We start from the raw sequence: 23,280 nt of genomic DNA, 5'->3' as shown, positions 1-23,280 counted from the left end.
TTGATAAAATGTCAATTTTGTCAGTTTGTGACATTACGTAATGGCTGAAACTTGGTAGTTTGTCAGTGTGTCACTAAAATCTTTAAAAAATTCCCCATAACTTTTTATACAATGGCTTTGCCGGTGCGGATTTTATCTCGTTGCAAAGGTAAGTGTTTTTTAATTAATTTTTAGCCTCAAGCTGCCAATATACTAAGAATTTGATAGGCGAAATCATGATCTCTTTTGCCTAGCCATTGCCTACGTTTTGATGTTTTTTGTGTTACCGTTACACCGTGATAGTAACCTTGTAATAATATGATTGATTAATTTATAATACAGTAGTTTATATGAACTAATTTATTTATTAATAGGCACCACATTTCATACAGCAATTTTGTTGCTAAATTTCATGACATCAATGTCATTCTTATTAGGGTTTAACCTTCATCTAAAAATACAATCTATTGATGTATTCGCTTAGATAATTTTTAGTGCAACATATGAGGGGAAAATCTTGAGGTTATTACACTTTCCTGAAGCAATAGAACAGGTCTAGCAATGTAATGTATTCATTAGTGGATCAATAACCTTTAACATTATGACAGTATAGTTTACTATATGTTTTGTTGTATTGCATATTGATAAACCTTGTTTTTATTGTTTCTCTCAAGAATAACTAGCAGTTTTACTTATCACAACAAGTAAACACTTAAGAGGGTGTGTGTTACTTAATGGGTGTGGTTAAAATTCTTTAATTAAATGAAAACAATATGGGATTGATTTAATTATTTACTTTATTAATTTATTATGTATTCTATAGTAAACTGGATCATTATTAATTAATCAACCAAGTTCACATTAATTAAGTAACATGTAAAACATAAAACTTTTTATGCAACTAACATTCTTTGACATTATAGTTACTCTTGTAATGTTCTAAGGTCAGCTTATTATTTTTAACTAGATCATACCCACAACTTCTTCCCACTGGATAAAGGTTTTTAATCCTGCAGGAACTCTTGGATTTTCCATTGTAAAAAGTAGCTTGTGTTAAATCAGGGAGACAGAATATAGCTTATTAGCTATCACCATTCCAAATTTCAGCCAAATCGGTTCAGTCATTGTGGTGTGAAGGAGTAACAAATATTATCCAAACTTTCACGTGGATTTAGGTTTTCAAAATGCTGTGGGAACTCTTAGTTTTTCCGGGATAAAAAGTAGCCTATGTCAATCTCCAGGTCTTTAATCATACCCATGCAAAAAATTGCGTCGACCCGTTGCTGCAATGCGACGTGATTGAAGGACAAACCAATAAAAAACACACTTTTGCATTTATAATATGAGTAGGCGTTAGCAATAGGATTTGACAGAATGCAAAAATATTCCTGTGTGTTTCTATAATAATATGTTATCTGTTTCTATTTTCATGACTAAGCTGCTGCTTCAGCAATCTTGACGAGATCAGAAACAGAGATAGCTTATGTTCTAGATATATGAAGACTATTTTTTATTTATGTTAAGCAGTCCTATGGGAAAATAAAAATATGAATTCCACTGAGACTGAAATTCAGAATGCAATTTGACAGTCATCTTGCAAAAAGCCACTCCTTTTTAACAGACTTCAAAAAAAGGAGGAGGTTCTCAATTCGTCGGAATATTTTTGAGCAAAAGGCCTGTCTACCCCCTTATATAGTCCAACCATTTGCATCTTTGGCAACCTTGAGCTCACTTGCCTGCAATTCTTTAAATTGCAGATAACAATTGCAAACTATAGCTAATAATTAGGACTTCTCTATAGATTTTTTCAGTAGTTATCACTTGATAAAGTTTCTTTACTAATATTTTTTTCCAGATGGCTTAAAGCTTGGCAACATTAGATACTCAAGTAACACACCATACACTCAGACTCGGAAAAACTTGGCACTAACAAGCGAGACCAAAGTCATTGTACAGGGGTTCACTGGCAAACAGGGTACCTTCCACAGCCAACAAGCTCTTGATTATGGAACCAAGATTGTTGGTGGTGTGTCGCCAAAGAAGGCTGGCACTGAACATCTGGGTAGGCCAGTGTTTGGTACGGTGAAGGAGGCGAAGGAAAAGACAGGGGCAGAGGCGAGTGTTATCTATGTGCCCCCACCGGGTGCTGCGGCTGCCATTTTAGAAGCAATTGAGGCTGAAGTACCTCTAATTGTGTGCATCACTGAGGGAGTGCCACAGCATGTGAGTATTTCCTTTTTATCCTTACTTTTGTAAAAGGTCCAAGCCATGATGACGCGCCCCACTCTCTGTTCACAATATCGGGTACAATTCAAATGTGCTATGTACAGTTAGAGTGTGAGTTCTATCGGAATTCGTATTGCACCGATCGGCGATGTGGGCACACACACAAAAAGATAAATTAGGTAGGGATCACTCCCCAAACCCGTGGTTTACCCTGCACGAAAAATAGTGGGGCACATCTTCGTGGATCGAACTATCTATAAAGGGACTTTTGTATTGTTTTAATGCAAAATAGGCTTGTGCAATGATGAGGTCTATCTTGCAGTGTTGTAGTTGCAATACAATAATTAGTGGTTTTAAATTGAGCTACAAATGGAACTAGTAAATACCAAGAAAATGTCAGCCAATTGATCCTATTCCTAGAGGCTGCTCTGAATTGGTTGATTATTGATTTGCGTAATGCTGAATGATCAACTATATGAATATGGATATGTTGCTATATCATAAAAGCAAGCAACAATAGGGGTTGATGTTAGAAGCACAGATATTTTAAAGATTTTACAACCAATAATCTAAATGTTAGCTTTATTTCCAATATGACTGAATCAATTTGCCTGAAAGGAATGGAGATAGCTGATGCCCTGACTTAAGACATAGGCAACTTTTTATCCCGGAAAATCAAAGCATTCCTGTAAAAATCTATACCCACGCGGACGAAATCGCGAAGTCGCGGGAAAAGGTGGTAACCATGCGTGTATTAAACCTTAATGCTTAGAGTTAAGGAACAAATTTTAAAAGCTAACAACAAGCACAACCATCAAGATTTTTACCTATCCCAAATCGCCCAACACGTCTAAAAAAGAAACCAGTCATGCGCGACTCGAACTCGCAATCGAAGAGTTTCGTACAAAAAATAACACTTTAATTTTCTTTGTGATGTAACCACAAATTCACGGTTTTCGGATTTTCCCTTTACCTACTTGTGCAATAAGACATTGCTACCTGCCACATTTCATGATTCTAGGTTAACGGGAAGTACCCAATAGGTTTCGATACCTTTAACGGACCTTGACAGACACAAAGAAGAAAGTGATCCTAAAAGGATTCCTTTTTTCTTTTGAGGTACATAACTTTAAAAATGCCTTTTTAAAAATATAAGATGACAAAATAATTTCAGGACATGGTGCGTGTAAAGCATGCGTTGTTACGTCAGAACAAATCCAGATTGGTGGGGCCTAACTGCCCAGGGATCATTGCTCCGGAGAAATGTAAAATTGGTATCATGCCGGCGGCGGTACACAAGAAAGGTTGCATCGGAGTTGTCTCTCGATCTGGTACACTAACGTACGAAGCTTGCCATCAAACTACTGAAGTAAGTATATCTTACATGTCTCACACCCTTCTTTACTCACGTGTTTAGTCGACGTTAGCCTGACTAGTTTCAAACCCATTCGGGGTTCTTTTTAAGGGAACTTAGTCAACTCTCGTCGACGTCGACTAAACATGACAGACTTTTTAGTTTTTCATTCTGAGAGAGGACCCATGCCTAATAGTGAGCCAGCGGTGGGTTGATGACGATGATGATCCTTTTTTTAAATCAGCTTCTCCAAGACTATTTTTCTGATTTGCCATTTCACTGACTTATTTTATTTTTGTTTAATCTACGGCAATTCTTTGATTTGTTTCCAGACTGGTCTAGGTCAAACCCTCTGCGTGGGTATCGGAGGTGACCCGTTCAACGGCACAGACTTCATTGACTGCCTTGAAGTGTTCCTGAACGATCCAGAGACGAAGGGGATTATTCTCATTGGTGAGATCGGAGGAAACGCGGAGGAACTCGCGTCTGAATACTTGATTCAGAATAACACTGTAAGTTGCAAGGTTTTTAATACTTAATTATAAACATTAAGTTTTTGGTCAAATGGCTTGATGGCAAGCATCTAGATTTTTGCTTGAACCAAGCATTTTGAACGTTTTTAATGTTTGCTTGATGCTTGAATCAAGCATTTACGCGCTTGCCAGTGATCGTTGCGATTTTATATTTTTGGTTGACGCGACCATGTTCCGACAGTGTTCGAGAAATGAGAAAAATGCCTTTTGCTAGATCAAGCTGCTTGACGGGCGTATCAAGCTGCTTAAGCAAGCAAAGTAAAATTACGTGCTTGCCATCAAGCCATTTGGCCATCTCGGAAGCCCTTTCAGGTGAACGCACACTTATCCGAGCTGAACGCATCGAACGAATCGAAGTTAAGGAGGCCTCGTACACATATCCGCACCAGAAGAATCGACCGCGCCGAAAGAATTATTCAAATTAGAATCACTAATTTTTTTAAACAACGAAGAAATAGTACCCGCGCGTTGCTCTGTCGTACGCAACTGATAGAATGTGAGCGCATCGGTCGAGTCAACTGCATAAACCGCGCCGAATCTGATGATGTCATCTGAATTCGTCTAGTATTTCTGGGGTTCTTGCAGATTCGAACGATTCGACGCGGAGAAGTGTGCAAGGTTTAATGAGATTTTATATACAGAATTCCAAAATTCGATTCGTTCGACGCGTTCGGCTCGGATAAGTGTGCGTTCACCTTTAATGATACTTTAATATTACTAGTTCTTGTACAGCATAAATTCAATATATTTTCCATTTCTCAATGTTAAGTTTCTTATACGATAATATTTTCTTTTAACAGAGCAAGGTAAGAAGGAAATAGCTCGGAGAAAAAGGTTTCATTCAACAATTCCTTGATTTTGCATTTACATCCTTATTTCATTTGAAATAGAATACATAGTTCAAATAAGTCCATTTAAGTAGATTAGTACAAGTTTGTTAGGTGTGAATTTGAACATCACATAATAGTTTGTATGTAAATATCATTATCATTTGTATGTTGACATGTCAAATTGAATCAATTATCAACCTAACAGCATTGTACAATTTCTAAAAAAATGGTATTTGGATGTATTTTAAGGCACACTATAATAGTGTGTTAGGAGGTAAATATTGGTAACTAATAAACTTTATGGTAGAAAAAACCGGCCAAGTGCGAGTGGTATTAATATTGTTCTAAACGTACAAAACTCCGAAAAGTTAGAGGTGCGTGGCCGGGTTCGAACCGACCAACCTCCCGAATAGGAGGCGGACGTCAATCACAAGGTTACAATGACAATGGCTCTTTTTACCAAACATGATTTTTTATTAGGCATTTTCGTCCATACGGACATGTCGGCACCAAGCAAGGACTTATCCTTCACTTAATATTATAATCAAACCAACTTATTACGCTGGCCATACACGGTCAAGTATACCGTCAAGTTTGCAACAGACTTGAGGCAGCATCCTCTCAAGTTTACTGGACGCCGCTTAATGTCCGCTGCAAACTTGACCGGTAAAGATCGTGTATGGCCAGCGTTAGAATACTTTTACAACTCGGCATGTTTGAGCTGGTTGAGCTTCGCAAAACCGTTACCCATCTCTTACCAATGAACATTGATAAACCCTGACTGTTTGATGTGTTGTATTTTAGACTCGAAATAATCATAAAACATATCACAAACTTTTAGAAAATGCGTTGAATACACCGTTTCATACCGTGCTAGTGCTTGTTTCCCACTAGTTGAGACTAATTATAATTTAATTCAAAATGATTTGCCGATATTTCGACCCACCATAGGTAGTAAAAAATCAGTAAGTATTAAACATGATTTAATTTTTATAGTTTAGCAGCTATAAACTCTTTTTCATCAATGAAGGCATCCAAGTGTCTGACAAAGTTTGCTGTAGTCAACGATCACTAACACCTGGTGGAAATATCGGCAAATCATGGACGAACATATTTGTCACGTGTGGTAATTAATTACAGGGACAAAAGGCCAAGCCCGTGGTTTCGTTCATCGCAGGCCTCACGGCGCCGCCGGGCCGGCGGATGGGTCACGCGGGGGCCATCATCTCGGGCGGCAAAGGGGGCGCCATGGACAAGATCAAAGCGCTCGAGAAAGCCAACGTCATAGTCACACGCTCGCCCGCTAAAATGGGCGTCGAACTATTCAAGGAAATGAAACGATTAGAAATTGTCTAACTCATAGCGACTAAACTATACACTATACAGTTGTACACGCTCTGTCCATTTTCTTTGTATAGACTTTTAGTAATTATACAGAATTTATTTATTATCCACCGTTGTCTGTCCGCGAGTATCCGATGACTTGGATCTATGGATTGATGTGCGAGTTGTGAAACTGAGTCATGGGCGTACCTGGCAAGCCGAGATGGGCCATGATGTGTAAAAAACGTATTTGATGGTTGTTATGTATAAGAATTTAATATTTACGAAAAATGTTTTTGGTCTGTTTTACTTATTTTGCGGGACACGTTAGCGCCCAAGCACACGCGATACTTATAGGTGCTATAAACTGCCATCATCGTATTATAATCGTCTTACAGTTTTTGGGTATCTGGCCAGGTTACGCTCATGATATACTTGAATATTTTATTTCAAAATCTCATTATATAACGCACGGTATACTTACCTAATAAAAAAACACTCAATTATTATAATTGTAACGTACCTAAAGTGGTACATAATCTGATAAAATATCCACTCCTAAAAACGGAAATATACTGACGTGTCGGGATGCATCAGAAGCAACCATAATATAAATCTATGAAAACGATATGCTTCTGAGTTCTGACGCATCACGACGTACTAGTATATTTCCAGTTAGGGTGCCTGTCCACTGAAGCGGAGCGGAGATGTGTATAGTTGACCGATCAGTTTTGTTAGATGACGAAATAAAATTATCACATTATTTTCCGACAATCTGATTGGTCTGTTCAACACATCTTCGCTTCAGTGGACAGACACCCTCAGTTACCATACAATATATTGTAGGGGACGCTTGAATTTGTTGTATTTTTAAATATTATAATGTGTATATTCTAATCATGCATAAAGCCTTTTAAGACCTGTTTAAAACTTTATTGATGTGAAATAATAAAAACAAATATTAGATTTAATGGTTTTATTGAAGAAAAAACTTAAATTTCTAATCACTTGGAATGATTGATGCATTACACTATTCAATCATTAACGGCGACATTAATAATAATAACCAATCTATCTCGATAAGTAACTTAGGTACAAACAGTTGTGTATAAAAAAAACGACCATACAAATTTTGGCAAATATAACATTGTTACAGCAGCAAGCAGGAATTATAGTAAATCGACGTTTAGAAAGAGGTTTCGGCTTCGTAGAGCGTTCTCTGTCACTCATACCTATGTGACGTTTTGTCGGTCTCAACGACAGAGACAACGTTCTACGAAACCGATATCTCTGTCTAAAGGTCGATGTACAATATTTCCCGCCGGGTACTGTAAGTATTGTAACTTATCGATAGATTACAGATATGATTGTTGGTTATTTATTTTGGCCGTTAGGTAGGTACATCGTGAGAGCACATGGGTGGGAATTCTAACGCTAAAAGTAAGGGAGCACAATACCCGGCATGTGTACATCGATCTTTAGAAAGAGATGCACGTGGGAGGGAAACGGTAATTCTAACGCTGAAAGTAAGGGAGTACTTAACTCTCAAAAGGTCTTAAAATATAAAGAAACAAAAATATACATAATAATTAGTTTAGTTGTACACAAACAAACGTTCCTCCTAGTGTTGGGGACAATACGCAGAGAAACTTTCGGCTTTTATAAAATAACGAAGGTCTGGCACGCGCTGACTTTTAGTCCATTTGATACTAAATGGAACGTGCCGGCTCGAAATGTTGTGGCGGCGAACTTATAAAATTATTCGAATTTTATTAAACTTAATTTATAGGTGAACTAAATACTTGAAAGATGTACAGGCACGGATCTCGAGGTATTGGCGATAGTTGCGCGCCCTAATGGATGATTTATGCCAACACGTGGCGAACTCGAGCCGCACCACGTACAAGGCGCGGACGAGGCACGGATTCAAAACATCACGAACATTTTATATGAAGCAGTGTATGCTTCACCGTGCCCGGTGCACGGACGCCACACGGTGAAGCATAAACTGCTCCATATAAAATGTTCGTGATGTTTTAAATTCGTGCTCCGCCCACGTCTCGTACGTGCCCGCCACGTGTTGGCATAAATCATCCCTTATACTCGTCATAATAACAAGGACTTGAAAAGGAAGAAAAACGAGTCGCGAATTGTGACCTGATGAAAAACTGGGTAGGTACTTATTGAAATTATCTATTTGACTTGATTTAAACTAATGACTGGGAACCCGACGCTTTCTAAGATCGTGCCTTTAGATCCGTGCCGGACGCCGGTATTTGCAAATGCTGCCTAAAACTAAAAATTTTAAAGTATTTATTTTATCACAGTTAAAACCAGGTTAATTTCCATTTAATAAGATCCTTGCAAGCAGTTTAAATAAATTAATTGGTTCATCTCTCCAGGGTCTATTACCTACTCGTTTGTTGCCTGATATGCTGCAGTCATTGATCTAAGTATAACACTAGTTTACAGTGCATCTGTTGCCGGGATTTTTTTTGCAGTTGCTGACTACATATTTTTTTTAAAAAGAATATTAGCCATGTTCAATGACTAATATTCCCCTTTCCTCTCCAATTAAGCGTCAGGCTTGTGCTAGGAGTAGGAACGACAATAAACGACAATAGTGCAACAGGCGGGGTTTGAACCGTCGACCTTTCGGTTTTCAGTCCACTCCTATACCGGTTGAGCTATTGAGGCAAATATTATGATATACTAAGTTCAAATATACAATTAATTTTTTTTGATTAGCTCTAGCTTTTGAGTTTCAGATAATGAGGCCGATTCTCTTGTACACAATCTCTAAACTAAACTAAATTAACAGGTCTAAATCTAGTGCTATCCTTTTCCGTAAGCAACTTTATGAAAGGGATAGCAATAGATTTAGACGTATTATTTTAATTTAGTTTAGAGATTGCGTACAAGAGAATCGGCCCCAGTAGTTACTAAGAAAAAAATTGTTAAAAAATTATATTGGGCTTGTGGAACACTTCCTTTCACAATTAAAAATTTAGGATGCAATATGAGCATAAAATTCCACTTTCTCCACAGTCAACTAAACAGATTTTCTGAAAATCTAGGAGATATGAGCGAGGGAGCAGGGTGAGCACTGAGCATATGCATCAAAATTCACGCGTCATGGAAGAACACTATCAGGGTTTTATAAATATTATGCTATCCATTGTTGGACCTGATACATCATTTTTCAAATAAAAGGAGAGCTTTAAAACGAAGTTTATTAAAACTAAATGTTTAATTGTTTCAGGTTTTCTCACGATGTTTTCCTTCACCGTTAAAGCAAGTGATATTTTAATTATTTGAACGTTACGCACATAACTCCCGAAAAGTTAGAGGTGCATGCCCAGGATCAAACCCCGACCTCCGATTAAGAGTCTGGGGTCCTCCGGCCTAACCATTAGGCAATCACACCTTATATTGCAGCATAAATATGACGTTTTTAATTTAACTTTAATAATTTTCATATTCATTTTTTGGGTTCCATATCTGATGATATTCATCATCATCTAGTATCTTATAAATTGTTGAGACTTAGTATATTATGAAAGTTCTGTAATAAATACAGGAAATACATAAGCAAGATTGTCTTTGTAACAGTTTTATCTCACACGTCTATGGCTTATCATGAAAAGTAACAGCCTGTCACACTTTTATACAGACTTGTGGGAGACAAATGTTGCTTATGAGCCATAGTTATTAAATAAGACATTAATTATAGGCAATTAAAATATTGCCAAGTCCTGGATAATCCTACAAGAATGCCAAAAAACTATTTAAATTCAAAATAAATACAAGAAATGAATAGTATTGCCAACACTAAAAATTATCTCTTCTTCCTCTGCCGCCGCGCCCCCTCCCACCTCTCCCACCACCACCATCTCTGTCTCTACGAATTTTCATAGCTTCAAACCTTTCAGCCATTGACAATAACTCATCAGGTATTTCTTGATTTGCTTCCTCTAATATCTTTATGAGTTCACGGGCATGCGCCCAGTCCTGTCTTGTGACAAATGACAAGGAAATACCTGTTCTTCCCGCCCTTCCAGTTCTGCCTACTCTATGAACATACTCTTCGATTTGACGCGGAAAGTCGAAATTTATTACGTGCGTCAAGTCTTTTATATCTATGCCTCTAGATGCAACATCCGTTGCAACCAGTATGTTGACTGTACCGTCAACCATGTCATCCAGTGCAGCTTCACGGTCACCCTGGTCCCTGTCTCCGTGTAAGGACTGACAGTTTATTCCATTCACAATTAGTTCAGTAGAGATATGTGAGGCGGTTGCCTTCCTACCACAAAAGATGAGAATCTTATCATTCGCTTCCATATTTTTGATAAAATCAAATAGTACCGCTTCTTTTTCTTCCTCTTCTACAAATATAATGTTCTGTGTAACTGTGTGAACTGCAGCTAGATCTAAAGATCCTACATTTACTTGAATGGGATCCTTCATGTAAGTCTCTGCCAGACGGCGCACACCAGATGGCCATGTTGCCGAAGTCATCACCGTCTGTCTGTCTGGTCTCACATCAAACAAGGACTTTCTTATCTGTGGCTCAAAGCCCATATCCAACATTCGATCGGCTTCATCCAATACAATATATGAGAAGTTTATTGCATTTAAATGTCTGGCCATTACAAGATCATTAAATCGTCCAGGAGTGGCAATAACTATGTCTACACCTTTAGCAACAACTTTGATTTGTTCTTTTCTATCCCCTCCTCCATAAACACATACAGATTTTATCCCTCTGTATTGGTACTTTGAAGCCTCTTTCTCAATCTGCAGAGCCAGTTCTCTTGTGGGTGCCAAAATGAGAACAGTGGGACCCTCTCTCTCTTCCTTGGGTGTCGGTTGACCATCAATATGTATTAAGGCAGGCAACAAAAAGGCTAATGTTTTTCCAGTACCAGTTTGGGCAATGCCGATCATGTCATCTCCTCTCAATAGTATAGGCCAGGCTTGACTCTGAATAGGGGATGGCTGTTTGAAACCTTGTTTATAGATTTCATCTAAGATTTCTGGGTAATGCTGATATGCCTGTTCAAACGTTAATACTGGGTTTGGTATAGGTCGCAAATCAGGCTTGTCATCGAATGTCCTTTTAACTTGTATGTCATGGTTAGCTAAACGCCAGCGTTTTACATCAGATGCTGGCATATTCCTCACTTCCGGGTCCTCTATATAAAAATCTTTTTTAATTGGTGGCAACTTACTCCATCTCTCTTTTTGATTCCGATCATATTCAGCATTCAACCTGTCCCAATCAATTACTTCATCACCATTTTCATTGACCGTTACAAAGTTAGAAGTGCCACTTGCACCATCATTATTGCTTGCATTAGATGTAGGTGGAGGAGGTTTGCGATCTCGCATAAGCTCATCAATCAAGCCTTCTACTTTAGATATCGCATCATCTGTACCAATAAGGGTCACTTGCGTGTCATTTCCATTTGAATCTCCAATCTTAATTTTAGCTTCAGATTCATATTCGAGATCACGTATTTTGGATCCACCCTTGCCTATGATACGACCGACTTTGTTGGAGGGAACTGATATAACTTTTTTGTTACCATTGTCTTGACGAAAATTGCGCCGGTTTGGACCGTCATCTCGCCGGGTTTGCCAATCATCGCGCCGGTTTTGACCGTCATCTCGCCGGTTTTGACCGTCATCTCCTCCACGTGCTCTCCAGTTTGTTTCGTTGCTTTGGCCTCTTCCTCCAGTGCCTCTACGATTTCCACGCCCTACAAAAACATTAGAACTGTACACTCTTGTATTGTGGCTGTAAGTAGCCGGTGCCGGTGCTACGGCAACTGGTGCGCTCTCTTCCCAATCATCTTCCAAGTCCGCCATGTTTTAAAAATTGCTATTCACAGAATATTAATTTTCGCGAATTAAATCGAAAAGTTGATGATTTCAGTTTTATTAAACTGTTGTGAGTTCGAAATTATTATATTTTTATCGTTGCACAAGCTTGGCAAAAGCACCACAAGCTTTATTTTTAGATGGATTGATCGTATTCACAGACTAATAAACTTGGTAGTTTTTTTTAACTGGCTTTACGGCTCTGGGTCTGGATTCAACCATATTGAACGGCTATCCATAGTAGATAATCTATGGGCTATCCACCAGAGATCACCCAGAGACTAATAAAATCCACTGATGTACAGTCATGGAACCAAAGTAAGTACCTACTAGATGGGATTGATGCAATTTTCTGGATACGAAATATAGGGACCACAGACTAGTTATGACTCCGCTGTGTCTTTGGTTGCTACTAGACTCAAAAGAGCTAGAATCCAGAGCCGTAAAGCCAGTTTACCCAGTTTACAAATATGACTTTGCCACTCTTTGATCTGTATTCTGTGCTCTTTGCACTCTACGAAAGTGATCTGTTTCTGTGGTAAAGTATAAATGTAGTGATTATTTTACTCTTTGGTAAAGTAAATTGAATTGAAACCATTGAAATTGTTCTTTTGATCGAGCGAGCTGATTTTTGAATCGGAACTAATCGAAAGTGTAAAAAATTAACAAAAATGAAGGTGGATTTAAAACATTTACTATGAATTCCTTTCATTATCAATACTTATAATAAAACTGTATGTGTAAATATGTGTGTACAACGGCATTAGCTGGTGTATTGTTTGTGAAGTTAAGAATTCAGAAAATGCTTGTAATCAAGTCGACTCACTAAACGGATTCATCCTTCCAGTACGAAGGATAAATACTTCTTCAAGTAAGATGAGCAACTGGGCGAGGCGCATGCACCGGCGAGCGGCTACATTAAGCAATGTAGTCACATCTTGTGGGCATCCGAACTCTCTGCCGTATCCACGAAGACTTGAAAAAGTAAAGTTTGGAGTACCTCTCCACGAAGTTTGCAAGGATGACTTACCGGGTCCCTTGCTTGTTAGTAATTTATTCATGTATTTATTCTGTGCTTAGTTATTAATTGAGTATGATAAAGTTCTTTCTCTCTGAATTATAATGAGAAGTTCAAATAGTTTTTGAATTAAAATTTAATTTATTAAAGTATAATCTTATAAAATAAATTTACGAAAAAGATCTGTATTGCACTAATAACTTCAAGTTGTACACTTTACTGTAGCTTTATGTCAAGTATAGTACTAATTATCCAGATAATGATGAAATGACTGAGTGCCAGTATTTCGTCAGACTGGATTTAGGTTTTTTTAAAATCCTGCAGTAACTCTGATTTTCCAGGCTAAAATTCGTCTATATCCACCTCGAAAATTTAATTATATTTTTGTACTAATCAAATAATACCTATGGACTATGACCAAGTGAGTTTAATTTTTTTTTAAATCCATGTCCCAGAAAGTCTCATCGATTTTCTGGTATAAAAAATAAACTGTCTTTCCTTTGAATGCTACTTTGATATTTCTGTACTTAATTTCATCAAAATTGTTTCAATGGATGGGTCATGAAAAGGTTAGATAGACTCATTAAGTATTGGGGTATGTACCCATTATTTATATCATAAAATACTAGTACTAGTATAGGTTGTATTGTGTAGGTGCTGATTTTAAAGCTAAACAAAGAGGCTCCTCTCCGCCGTGATGTTTTCCGCGCTCCGGGCCACCAGGGGGCCATGAAGAAGTTGATTCACTTTCTGCAAACAGGCCGGCTAGTCAATGTTGATAATTATTCCGTTTACACTATTGCTAGTGTACTCAAAAAGTTTCTAAGGTAAGTTAATCATCTTTGTCTATTATTATAAAACTACCAACTGCCTGCAGCTTAGCTTGGCAGAAATATAAATACTCTTTATCACTACCTTGTTCAAATTTTGAATTTTCAGCCAATTTTGAAAATTTGTTCAGCCTTATTCATTGTATACATTATAAAGAGAAGATCTGTGCAAAATTTCAGCTTTCTAGGTCAAATGGTTTGGGCTGGGTGTTGATGAGTCCGTCACTTAGTCGGGACTTTTTATATAATGTTAAGATTGAGGCTAGTTATGAACTTGCTTAAACATTAATTACTATTGTTGGAGCATAGAAACCCATAAGGGGTATTCTGTATTGGCTCAATAGAACTGCCCCACCCCTTCCAGGTTAGCTAGCTCCCTTCCATCACTGTTTAGCTTTGTCATTCCAGAATCCATTGTATTTACCAGCCATGTGAGATTCCAGTCAGGGGTTAGCTTTTCATAGAATAAAAAACTTATTGATAGCTGAAGCTCTTTCAAAAATTAACCAAACAATCTCCTTCCTCAGTAATATTGAAGTGTTTTGTACTCCAGTGACTTATCTGAAAGCATTAATCTAGATAATATGGAGTAAAGGTAATAAGCAAGGATTATGTGTAATTAAAGATTAACATAATATATTAGCTTATCTAGGCTTACTCTGTATTTACATGAATTATTTTATGATGAAATTAACAGGTTCGTCAACTCCTTTAGCACCAAATTTTTAATCATTAGTTTGTTATTAATATTTATTTAAGTAAATGAATTAACTGTACTTGCTAAGAGAAAATTAAAAAAGGTTACCAACTGTGCCACCATAAAAATTGCATGATAAAATTATAATTAGGTATATGCAACTTTGGGGCTATAGCCTATAGGTATATATATGCCATTTCACTGTGGAAAATCATGAAGTCACAGGTTGCCCATTGAAGTAAATGCTTAAGTGTGAGTCTCTATCATCATAAAGATATAAAACTATGTACTTTTTAAATTTGTATGAGTGCCATTTCGGAATTCGCCTCCTTGGTTTTTATTGTTTTGTAGCAGCAATAAAAATACCCACTCAGATAAAATTTTAACTATTACGGTTCATGAGGTACAGTCCCCTGACAGACAGATGGACGGACAGTGGAGGCATCCTTTGGTTATAGAACCCTAAAAATCGAGGTTTCCAAAATGACTGTCGCATTTTCACAACCTGCACTCTGCCCCACAAGCTGTCGCACTCAAGTTGTACATCTATAAATGTGTGACAGATTGGGACAAAGGGGTAGAAAAGCTGGTGATGAGCTTTTTGTCACACAAATATTGTATTGTAGGAAAATACCTGGAGGTGTGTTCGGGAGAGATGGTGAGATGGAACTGTTTGCCGTTGTGGAGCTGCCGGCTGAACAGCAAGTTGACGCTATCAGAAGGTTGGTGACAAACTTACTATTTCGATTCCGCTGCGACTAGTGCGTAAAAGAAACCCAGGAAAGAAAGATCAAGTTCCTTGTAAGAAGGTTGTTGTGGTGATCAAATGCGTTTCGCTCGAGGTGCGCATTGTGTTCCGACTTGCGAATGGTCGATGGTTGCGATAGATTGTGTTGCAACTTGCAACACGCCACAACAATAGTGTCTACACTTTCAGTGGAAGATCTTGATAAACATGCGCTTATCTAGATTTTGGACTGAGTGTGAACATTACATACATTCATCTATGTACTTATTTACTTGTGTAAGTAGATTAATGTATTTTACCTACTTAATAAGTACCTAAGTATATTACTTTAGTACATACTAGCTTATGCTCGCGACTTTGTCCGTGTGGACTACACAAATTTCAAACCCCTATTACACCCCCTTAGGGATTGAATTTCCAAAAATTCTTTCTTAGCGGATGGCTTCGTCATAATAGCTATCTGCATGCCAAATTTCAGCCCGATCCGTCTAGTAGTTTGAGCTGTGCGTTGATAGATCAGTCAGTCAGTCAGTCAGTCACCTTTTCCTTTTATATATTTAGACTAGTAATCTTCTATACATGGTACTAGAATAACACTTTTTAATTTTTCTACTTGTGTTACTTATTGTTGTTTGAGTCCTTATTGTGATTGTATATACAATCATTATCATTATCGAATCATACGACAGACAGACACAGACAGACAACGAAGTGATCCTATAAGAGTTCCTTTTTTCTCCGGAGATACGGAACCCTAAAAATGATAAAATAATTGCATATCATTTCCAATTATCATATTAATAAAACAATCATTCCGTTTGGTTAATTCTCACGTTATATCAATAGCCGACGATAATTAGCACATCACGCCATACGAGTTCATTAACATACATTGGCCTTGTGTTTCCTCCTAAATAATTACTTTATGTTGACGACTTCTGAGTTTTTCCATTGTCCATGCTAATTGTTATTTTCTAATTAACGATAGATACCTACTTAATATTGTTGAAAAAAATCTTACATACGACAGTGTGCCTGTGTCCGGACTCTGATGGTTGCTAGGTTTTCACGGCGCATCCGTTCAACCGATTTTGACGAAATTTGGTACAGCGATAGCTTGCATGCCGGGGAAGGACATAAGGACTTTTATCCCGGAAAAACAAAGAGTTCTCACGGGGTTTATAAAAACCTAAATCCACGCGGATGAAGTCGGGGGCATTATTTAGTAAAGAATAAAAAAAAACAACATCAAAGGGCGTCGTCTCACTGTAATGTATTTACGTTAATAAAAGTAATATTTTGCGTAAACTTAATAAGCATGCATCAATGGCGCTCGGTCATTGTCTGCCACAATGGGAGATGGTGTTGCACGTCATATCCACGCAGTGTCAGGGCAGAACAATGAGTGTTTACTTACTTGAATTTTAATGACTTTGCGCTCTAGGGTTGTAAGACTCGATCTATGAAGCGCATTTTGGCTTTGCTCAGATTTTCATCATCATCATCAACCGATAGACGCCCACTGCTGAGCATAGGTCTCTTGTCTTGTAGGGACTTTCATATACGCCACAGTCTTGCGCCGCCTGAATCCAGCGGCTCTCTGGGCCTCGCCTGATGTCGTCCGTCCACCTTGTGGGGGGTCTTCCAACGCTGCGCTTTCCGGTGCCAGGTCGCCATTCCAGCACCTTGGGCCCCCAGCCATTTTATTTCGAGATTACTTAGATTAAAATGAGACAGATTTATGTCATACACTGAAGTCTGAGCGAGTCTAAGTACGCTCTAAATCTCGGTCTATGATTTTAGTATTCACTTACTTTTCAAATAACAGTGGCACAACATCGGTCAGGGTAATTACGAGGCAAGCACCTCTAACTTTTCAGAGTTATGTACGTTTTAAGCAATTAAATATCACTTGCTTTAACAGTGAAGAAAAACATCGTGAGGCAACTTGCATGACTAAGAGTTCCCCATAATATTTGTCGTGGCGCCTCCTGTTTATGCTTAGTTAGACTCGGCTTGCCGCCCGGGTTTGAGGGTTGAAACCAGAGACGTCACGAAGGCTAGTTTGTGAATGTTTGATTATGCACTCACCCTTGCTCGATGCGCAGTCTGCTTGCGCGTGCGACACCAGGTTAATGCGCCGTCTCCGCGGCACTGAGGCGACGGGCGAGGAAGCGGCCTTCCTCCCCGTCGCATAGGACAGAATCCACTGCCTCGCACTCTGTAATACATATATGGGACGGGCAGATTTCGCCTAGACGAAATCTGCCGGGGCTACTGTCTTCCTCGCCGCTAAGCGGGGAAGACCAGTGCTGACTAGCGCTAAATTAAAGGAGGAACGGTTCCATCATTAGCCCAGCCATTAGGATTATAATTGGGTCCCATTGACCTACCGCGTTTCGGTCAGGTAACTGGCTATTCGTGCCGGCTCAAAGTGCCACACCTTTGCTTGCTACTTACGCCGAGAGTTAGCCGGGGTCGTCACTGACGTCGAGAGCTAGCTGGTCTCGTCATCTGTATCGAGAGTTAGCGGTTCGACGCTAAGGCCTGCCACCCGAGGGCCCCTACGACTCTCGATACTGACGGATTACTTTCTCCCAGCCAAGTCCTGCCAACAAGGGTCCCAATGGCTCCCGACGCTGACGATTTACTATTCCGACTAAGGCCTGCCAATAAAGGGCCCTTACGACTCTCGACGTTGGCTACATGGAAACGTTCCTTATGCACACAATTAATAGCAATCAAATATAGTTACTTATAGTTAGCCACTTACGAGTAATAATACAGGATGCGAGGCACCGAACTGATGACGGCAGGCGTGCTTTGAGGCGAGGCTGCCGTGCTCGGATCCAGTCAGTTAACAAAATGGTGGGCGCCGTGGTTCGAGGCTTCGACCACAGACAGTCGGCGTCGCGTTTCAAGTGTAGACCATTAGACCCACAGAGTAAAGTCACAGACAACTTACCATAGTATTTTAAGCGTCCGGCTCTGGATTCCTCTCCTTCTAATCTCGTTTTGCTCGTTATTGTAATTAGATATTATAATTGGATGATTTAATTTTACGATGATTACTATTTATATTTTGTACAATTAACTATTTCGCGACGTTCGTCGCGACACTCCCCAACAACGGAAGTTACAATAAGACGATAAGATTCTGCGTCCATTCCTTAATCTTCTCGAGGGCCCTGACAGCCGCTTCTCTCTTGGGTCTTGGCTCCTCGGAAGAAAGGTCTACTTCGTTTTCGTTAGTAATCTCCTCTGGCAGAAGTTGATCCTCTAACATCGTCTCATTATGGTCTTGTATGGTGTGATCATTTTCCTTTTCAGGTGTATCGATTTCACCACTACGTATCTCACTGGTTTCTCCAGTGGTTTCTTCGTGCACTTCTCTTGTTATGCGTTCGGAAGGTATATAGTTGTAACTTGGTCTAGGTTTGTCAGCTAGAGCGTGAGCTTCTTGTTCGTCCATTTCCAGTGGATATAAGTGTGAAATGGATCTAATATATTCGCTATTATCTACTTTTACTTTCGCTGTTCTGCTAAATCCATCCTTCCCCTTCATAAGTTTTGTTATTTTCCCAACTCGCCAGCTTTCCCGATTGGGATGTTCCCCCTTTATCTGGACTATTTGTCCTTCTTGAGGTTCTAATTTCGAAGTGACTCTTGGATCCCTATGTGAATGCTGGTATCTTTCTCGAAGGCTGAGAAGGTAACGATTAGAAAACATTTCTCTAAATTCTTCCTGGATTTTAAGAGCTCTTTTCCAACCTTTAACTAGTTACCTTTTTGTAACGGTTCCTTCTGCTAAAGGTTCCTTCCGGGTAGTCTCTACTGTTATACATTTTCCTACAGCCAAGAAATCAGCTGGTTTCAATATATGATCCAGCTCGGCATCTATATGGGTGAGTGGACGTGTATTTACCACGGCTTCAATTTCCTTCATTACTGTAGATAGTTCGTGATCCTTAAGACAGTGTTTTTATAATGTTCTTGTTCCTTTTCGTTTATTCTATATTACAGAAATAGTTTCATTAATTTCAACTTCCTCATCTTCACTATCATTCGGAAGAGCCTCCCGAAACAAAAAGGGATCACTATTCGTTGCCCTTTGTGGCAATGTATCAGATGCTTGTAACAAATATTGAGGTCCAGCTAACTATTTCGCTTTCTCTTCACAAGTGCTGTAAGGTTTTGTTGCTACATCTGCCGCATTTAGCTCTAAGGGAACATATCTTATGATCAATTCTTTATTTCGTTTAATTTCTTGGATTCTCCTTGCTACGAATGGTGGTAAAAGTTTAGAAGACTTGCACCATCCGATTACAATTTGGCTATCGGTCCAAAGAAATTTATGTGTTACTTTTGCAGAAAGAAAGTTCCGAATAAATTTTATAAGACGACTTCCAATTAATACTCCGAGTAATTCTAATCGAGGAATTTTCAAATTATCCTGATCCTTTATAGGTACAAGTCTAGATTTTCCAATGACGAAACTGATCTTGTTCTCATTCACTATATATACAGTAGCTGCATAAGCTTTAAGAGACGCGTCGGTAAAGCAATGCAATTGAACATCGTTATTTTGAGCATTCGCCATATAACATCTGGGTATTGATATTTCTTTAATCTTGTCTAGTTGTTCACGTATTGTCGACCACTCTTCCTTCATCTGTTTTGAAAAGGTGGTGTCCCATTTAATTTTGGTTTTCCAAAGCTCTTGCAGAAATAATTTAGCAGGTAGAATATGTGGTGCGACAAATCCGCAAGGGTCGTAGATTGAAGCGATCACTCTCAATACTTCCCGTTTATTGTTCGCATTAGAGTCGATCTTGTATCTCAATTGAAGTAGATCTTCCTTTAAATCCCAATCAAGTCCTAATATCTTAACACGGATTTCCTTTGACGAGTCTGGGATTTGTGTCATAAATTCATAAGAATTAGAACTCCACTCCCTTAAGTTCATAGACATTTGTTTAAACGCTTTTTTGGAGTCGGTATATAATTCTGATGGTTTTCTCCTTCTGATGGACACAATGATGCAAGTAATGAACAGGATGTTCTTCCTTTTCAGATTTCGCGTTCACAACTGCTGTTTGAAGTATCGTAGTATCCTTGGTATCTAATTGCATTAAATTATTAGTTGATTCGTTTGTATTCTTATTATTTATATAATCATTTATTATTATTATTCTTATTTATTATTTACATTCTTATTTATTATTTTTATTTATTTATTAGTTGTTTCACTCTCCTTTTGTAGATTTTTAGGACAAAGTGCCCGATTGTGAGATCCAATCTCGTTACAGTGTGCACATTTTATTTTTCTCTCACATATCTTTACGGTATGTCCTATGCGAAGACATGCGTAGCATCGGTTAATTAATTTATTTTTCCTTTCTCGTAACGTTGTAAAGGCTTTGCATTGATCGTTAAAATGGTTCTCCTGACAGAAGATGCAGTGAAGTTTTCTTTTCTTTTCGTGTTGCCTTTCTTGGTTTCCTACTGGCTCTTCCCATTTTCTTTTGAATTGTTTCCTAAAACTTCCCTGACGACCTTGAAATAGTCCCCGATTTTTATCTTGTTTCTTTGTGGACATTTCTTTACTTGTTGGCCCTTTGGATTTTAATTTCATATTATTGTCGTCGGATGCATTCGCGTGTAGAGATTGGGTAGTGTAATTGTCTTCAGATTTTCCCTGGATAACTCTCTCTGCGTCTTCCCTAGCCGTGATAATGACTTCGAGGCATTTCCTTATCTCCTCGATGGATTTAGTACTCATTTCGATTTTCATTTCGTAAATAGGATTCGGATTCGTGTCCCTGTTGACTTGATTTTCACGTTCAATTACTTTAATTTTTTCTTTGATTTTGACTTTAAGTTCGCACAATATATCTTCTGCTTCTAATTGTACTGTAGATATCTCGGATATGTCATCAGGCGTAGGATCGTTGCTTAATCGAAAGTAGTTGGTCAATTCGGAGCTCAATCTATTTAACAAAGTTTGTAATTTCGAAGAAATAATTTCTGCTTCTTGTATGATCGTTGGGGATTGAGTGGTTGGATCATCAAGAGTTTCTATTATTTGAGATGCGTTGGTTGATAAATTTTGTAATTTTGTTTTCATTGAGTGCAACATCACCAAGAGACTTTGATCCATCTTGTCGGTATGTTCGAAATATTAGTAGATAAAAGTTTCATTTAAACGGGTTAGTGGTTTAAGGTTTTTTAGATTATTAGTTTATGTTTTCAATGTGACCGGGAACTTCGTGGCTCGTCTCTCTATAAATGAAATAGCACCGCTTAGGAGAAAAGCGAGAGAAAAAGAAAGGAAGCGGATTGGCCAAAACAAAAAAAAAAATTTTTTTTTTTTTTAATTTTATTTATCTGTGTCAGTATCGTAGATCTATTTTTCAAATGATCGTTCATCTTTCATTTATTTCACTTTAAAGTTCATTTAAAACTTCTATTTAGTTGTTGTGTTACATCAATGTCCTATGGTTTGAATATTCATGGTGACCCTTGTTCTATAAATCTCATATATTCATCAAATAATTTATCAAATAAATTTCAACGACTAGTTATAACGAAATAATTTTGTACCGTTGTTGTTGTAGAATGAAATTAATTAGTATCGCGGATAAAGTAAGTAACCGACTTTATCATAAATCAATTTCATAGTCCGGCCCTGTCGTCATAGTGTGACAACGACCTTATCAATAATTGTCAGTCATCTGCCCACAGATGTGTACACAATTCCACTAACATGCTAGAAGGGTTATGCCTACCCTTGCAACAAGATATAGAATGTAGTAAAATAGAGTAGCATTATACCTCTATTCAATAAACTTCTACAAATATTCTTAAATCTCTGTACATTCTACTGGCTTTTATTTCATGCCTAAGGTTCGCATTGCTAAACCGGGTCTCAATTTTAGTATTTAATCATCTCAGTTACTAGGTATGCGTGGGCACACACACTGTGTGACCATTCAGTATAAGCATTCAATGATTGACCCCTTCGTATCAAAATTGTATGATCATAGCAATCTCAAGTCGGGTAGGTATGTGTGTGTAACTATTTAACCGTTCTAGCAAGTCCAGTGTGAATGCACCGGCAAAGGTCAGTGTACTATCGCAGGTGACTGCTCTAGGTACCTATCGTTTATTGTTAATGTCCATATCACTTCACTGTTTCATTCATAAAATTTGTGAAAAAAAAAAGAATTTCTTGCGCACCGAAACCAAGGGTTTTTTCACATTTATAACTGTTATACAAGAAACGATAACCTTTAGAATTGATTTTCTTTCTTACTAGGTGCGGAACCCTAAACACTTTTGAAATTGACTCATCTTTAAGTCTCAGTTGAATATGATATTACAATAATCTTAATTTGTCAGAAAGTTCATGCGAGCTCAAACTTTTATTTTAATTGATTTAGTCCCACATGGATCAACATAATTATAATAATTATTCCACTAAACTGCAGTAACAGTGTCACTTTATTGTGAATATAATAATTCAGAACATTGGTAATACCGTCGCATCTTTACAATTAGACTTTAACAGAGAATGAGGTTATTCTTAATTTTCGGTTTCCTTTATTCTATTATAGGACTATGCGCACAGCATCCTCCTTTATTCTTTACATTAGGTAGGTACCTATCCTTTATTAAATTAAACATTGAACATTTGTCACTATTCACTACAATGTATTGTAGGTATTTATATTAAAACTGTCTAAGAAAACGTTAAAATCATCAGTGAAATGCAACATAACTTTGCTTATTTAAAGTAGGTATTAGAGTTTAAAGTGTTAGTTATAAGTAGAATTATTCATCACCTGTAGGTAGGT

General features: G+C 38.0%; 3 protein-coding genes and 2 long non-coding RNA genes across 9 annotated transcripts in view; 2 read left to right on the top strand and 3 right to left on the bottom strand.

Moving 5' to 3' along the window:
* The first annotated feature begins 3 nt into the window (after positions 1 to 3).
* On the top strand, positions 4 to 7,211 carry LOC117992513 (succinate--CoA ligase [ADP/GDP-forming] subunit alpha, mitochondrial-like). Its single transcript, XM_034980223.2, has 5 exons — positions 4 to 148; positions 1,835 to 2,202; positions 3,380 to 3,574; positions 3,892 to 4,071; positions 6,063 to 7,211. Exons 1-5 carry the CDS (start codon positions 112 to 114, stop codon positions 6,276 to 6,278), a joined length of 996 nt encoding a protein of 331 aa, XP_034836114.1. The 5' UTR covers positions 4 to 111; the 3' UTR covers positions 6,279 to 7,211.
* LOC117992315 (probable ATP-dependent RNA helicase DDX43) lies at positions 7,207 to 12,303 on the bottom strand. Its single transcript, XM_034979979.2, has one exon. It carries the CDS (start codon positions 12,117 to 12,119, stop codon positions 10,077 to 10,079), a length of 2,043 nt encoding a protein of 680 aa, XP_034835870.1. The 5' UTR covers positions 12,120 to 12,303; the 3' UTR covers positions 7,207 to 10,076.
* Positions 12,304 to 12,701: 398 nt separating this feature from the next.
* The window catches only part of RhoGAP71E (Rho GTPase activating protein at 71E), a 53,024-nt gene continuing 42,445 nt past the window's right edge, over positions 12,702 to 23,280 (top strand). For 4 of the 5 annotated variants that reach the window (XR_011237954.1, XM_034979880.2, XM_034979881.2 and 1 more), the window contains exons 1-3: positions 12,729 to 13,175; positions 13,804 to 13,976; positions 15,303 to 15,398. Coding sequence is in view for 4 of the 5 variants with exons in the window: in XM_034979880.2 (XP_034835771.1) it covers positions 13,008 to 13,175; positions 13,804 to 13,976; positions 15,303 to 15,398 (437 nt within the window). In the remaining variant the exon portion in view is untranslated. Of the gene's footprint in view, positions 13,176 to 13,803; positions 13,977 to 15,302; positions 15,399 to 23,280 lie in introns of all 5 variants that reach the window. The other variant, XM_069505647.1, reaches the window with a different exon arrangement.
* On the bottom strand, positions 13,767 to 15,565 carry LOC138403794 (uncharacterized). Its single transcript, XR_011237957.1, has 3 exons — positions 15,416 to 15,565; positions 14,404 to 14,540; positions 13,767 to 13,899 (listed from the first exon to the last, which is right to left on the bottom strand). It is a non-coding gene; the product is annotated as an uncharacterized lncRNA (long non-coding RNA).
* On the bottom strand, positions 17,516 to 19,825 carry LOC138403792 (uncharacterized). Its single transcript, XR_011237955.1, has 2 exons — positions 18,198 to 19,825; positions 17,516 to 17,645 (listed from the first exon to the last, which is right to left on the bottom strand). It is a non-coding gene; the product is annotated as an uncharacterized lncRNA (long non-coding RNA).

Source organism: Maniola hyperantus, chromosome 21 (assembly GCF_902806685.2).
Source record: "Maniola hyperantus chromosome 21, iAphHyp1.2, whole genome shotgun sequence".
Lineage (NCBI taxonomy): Eukaryota > Metazoa > Arthropoda > Insecta > Lepidoptera > Nymphalidae > Maniola > Maniola hyperantus.
The sequence above is the reverse complement of the archived record's forward strand: the minus strand, read 5'-3'. Positions and strand labels throughout refer to the sequence as shown.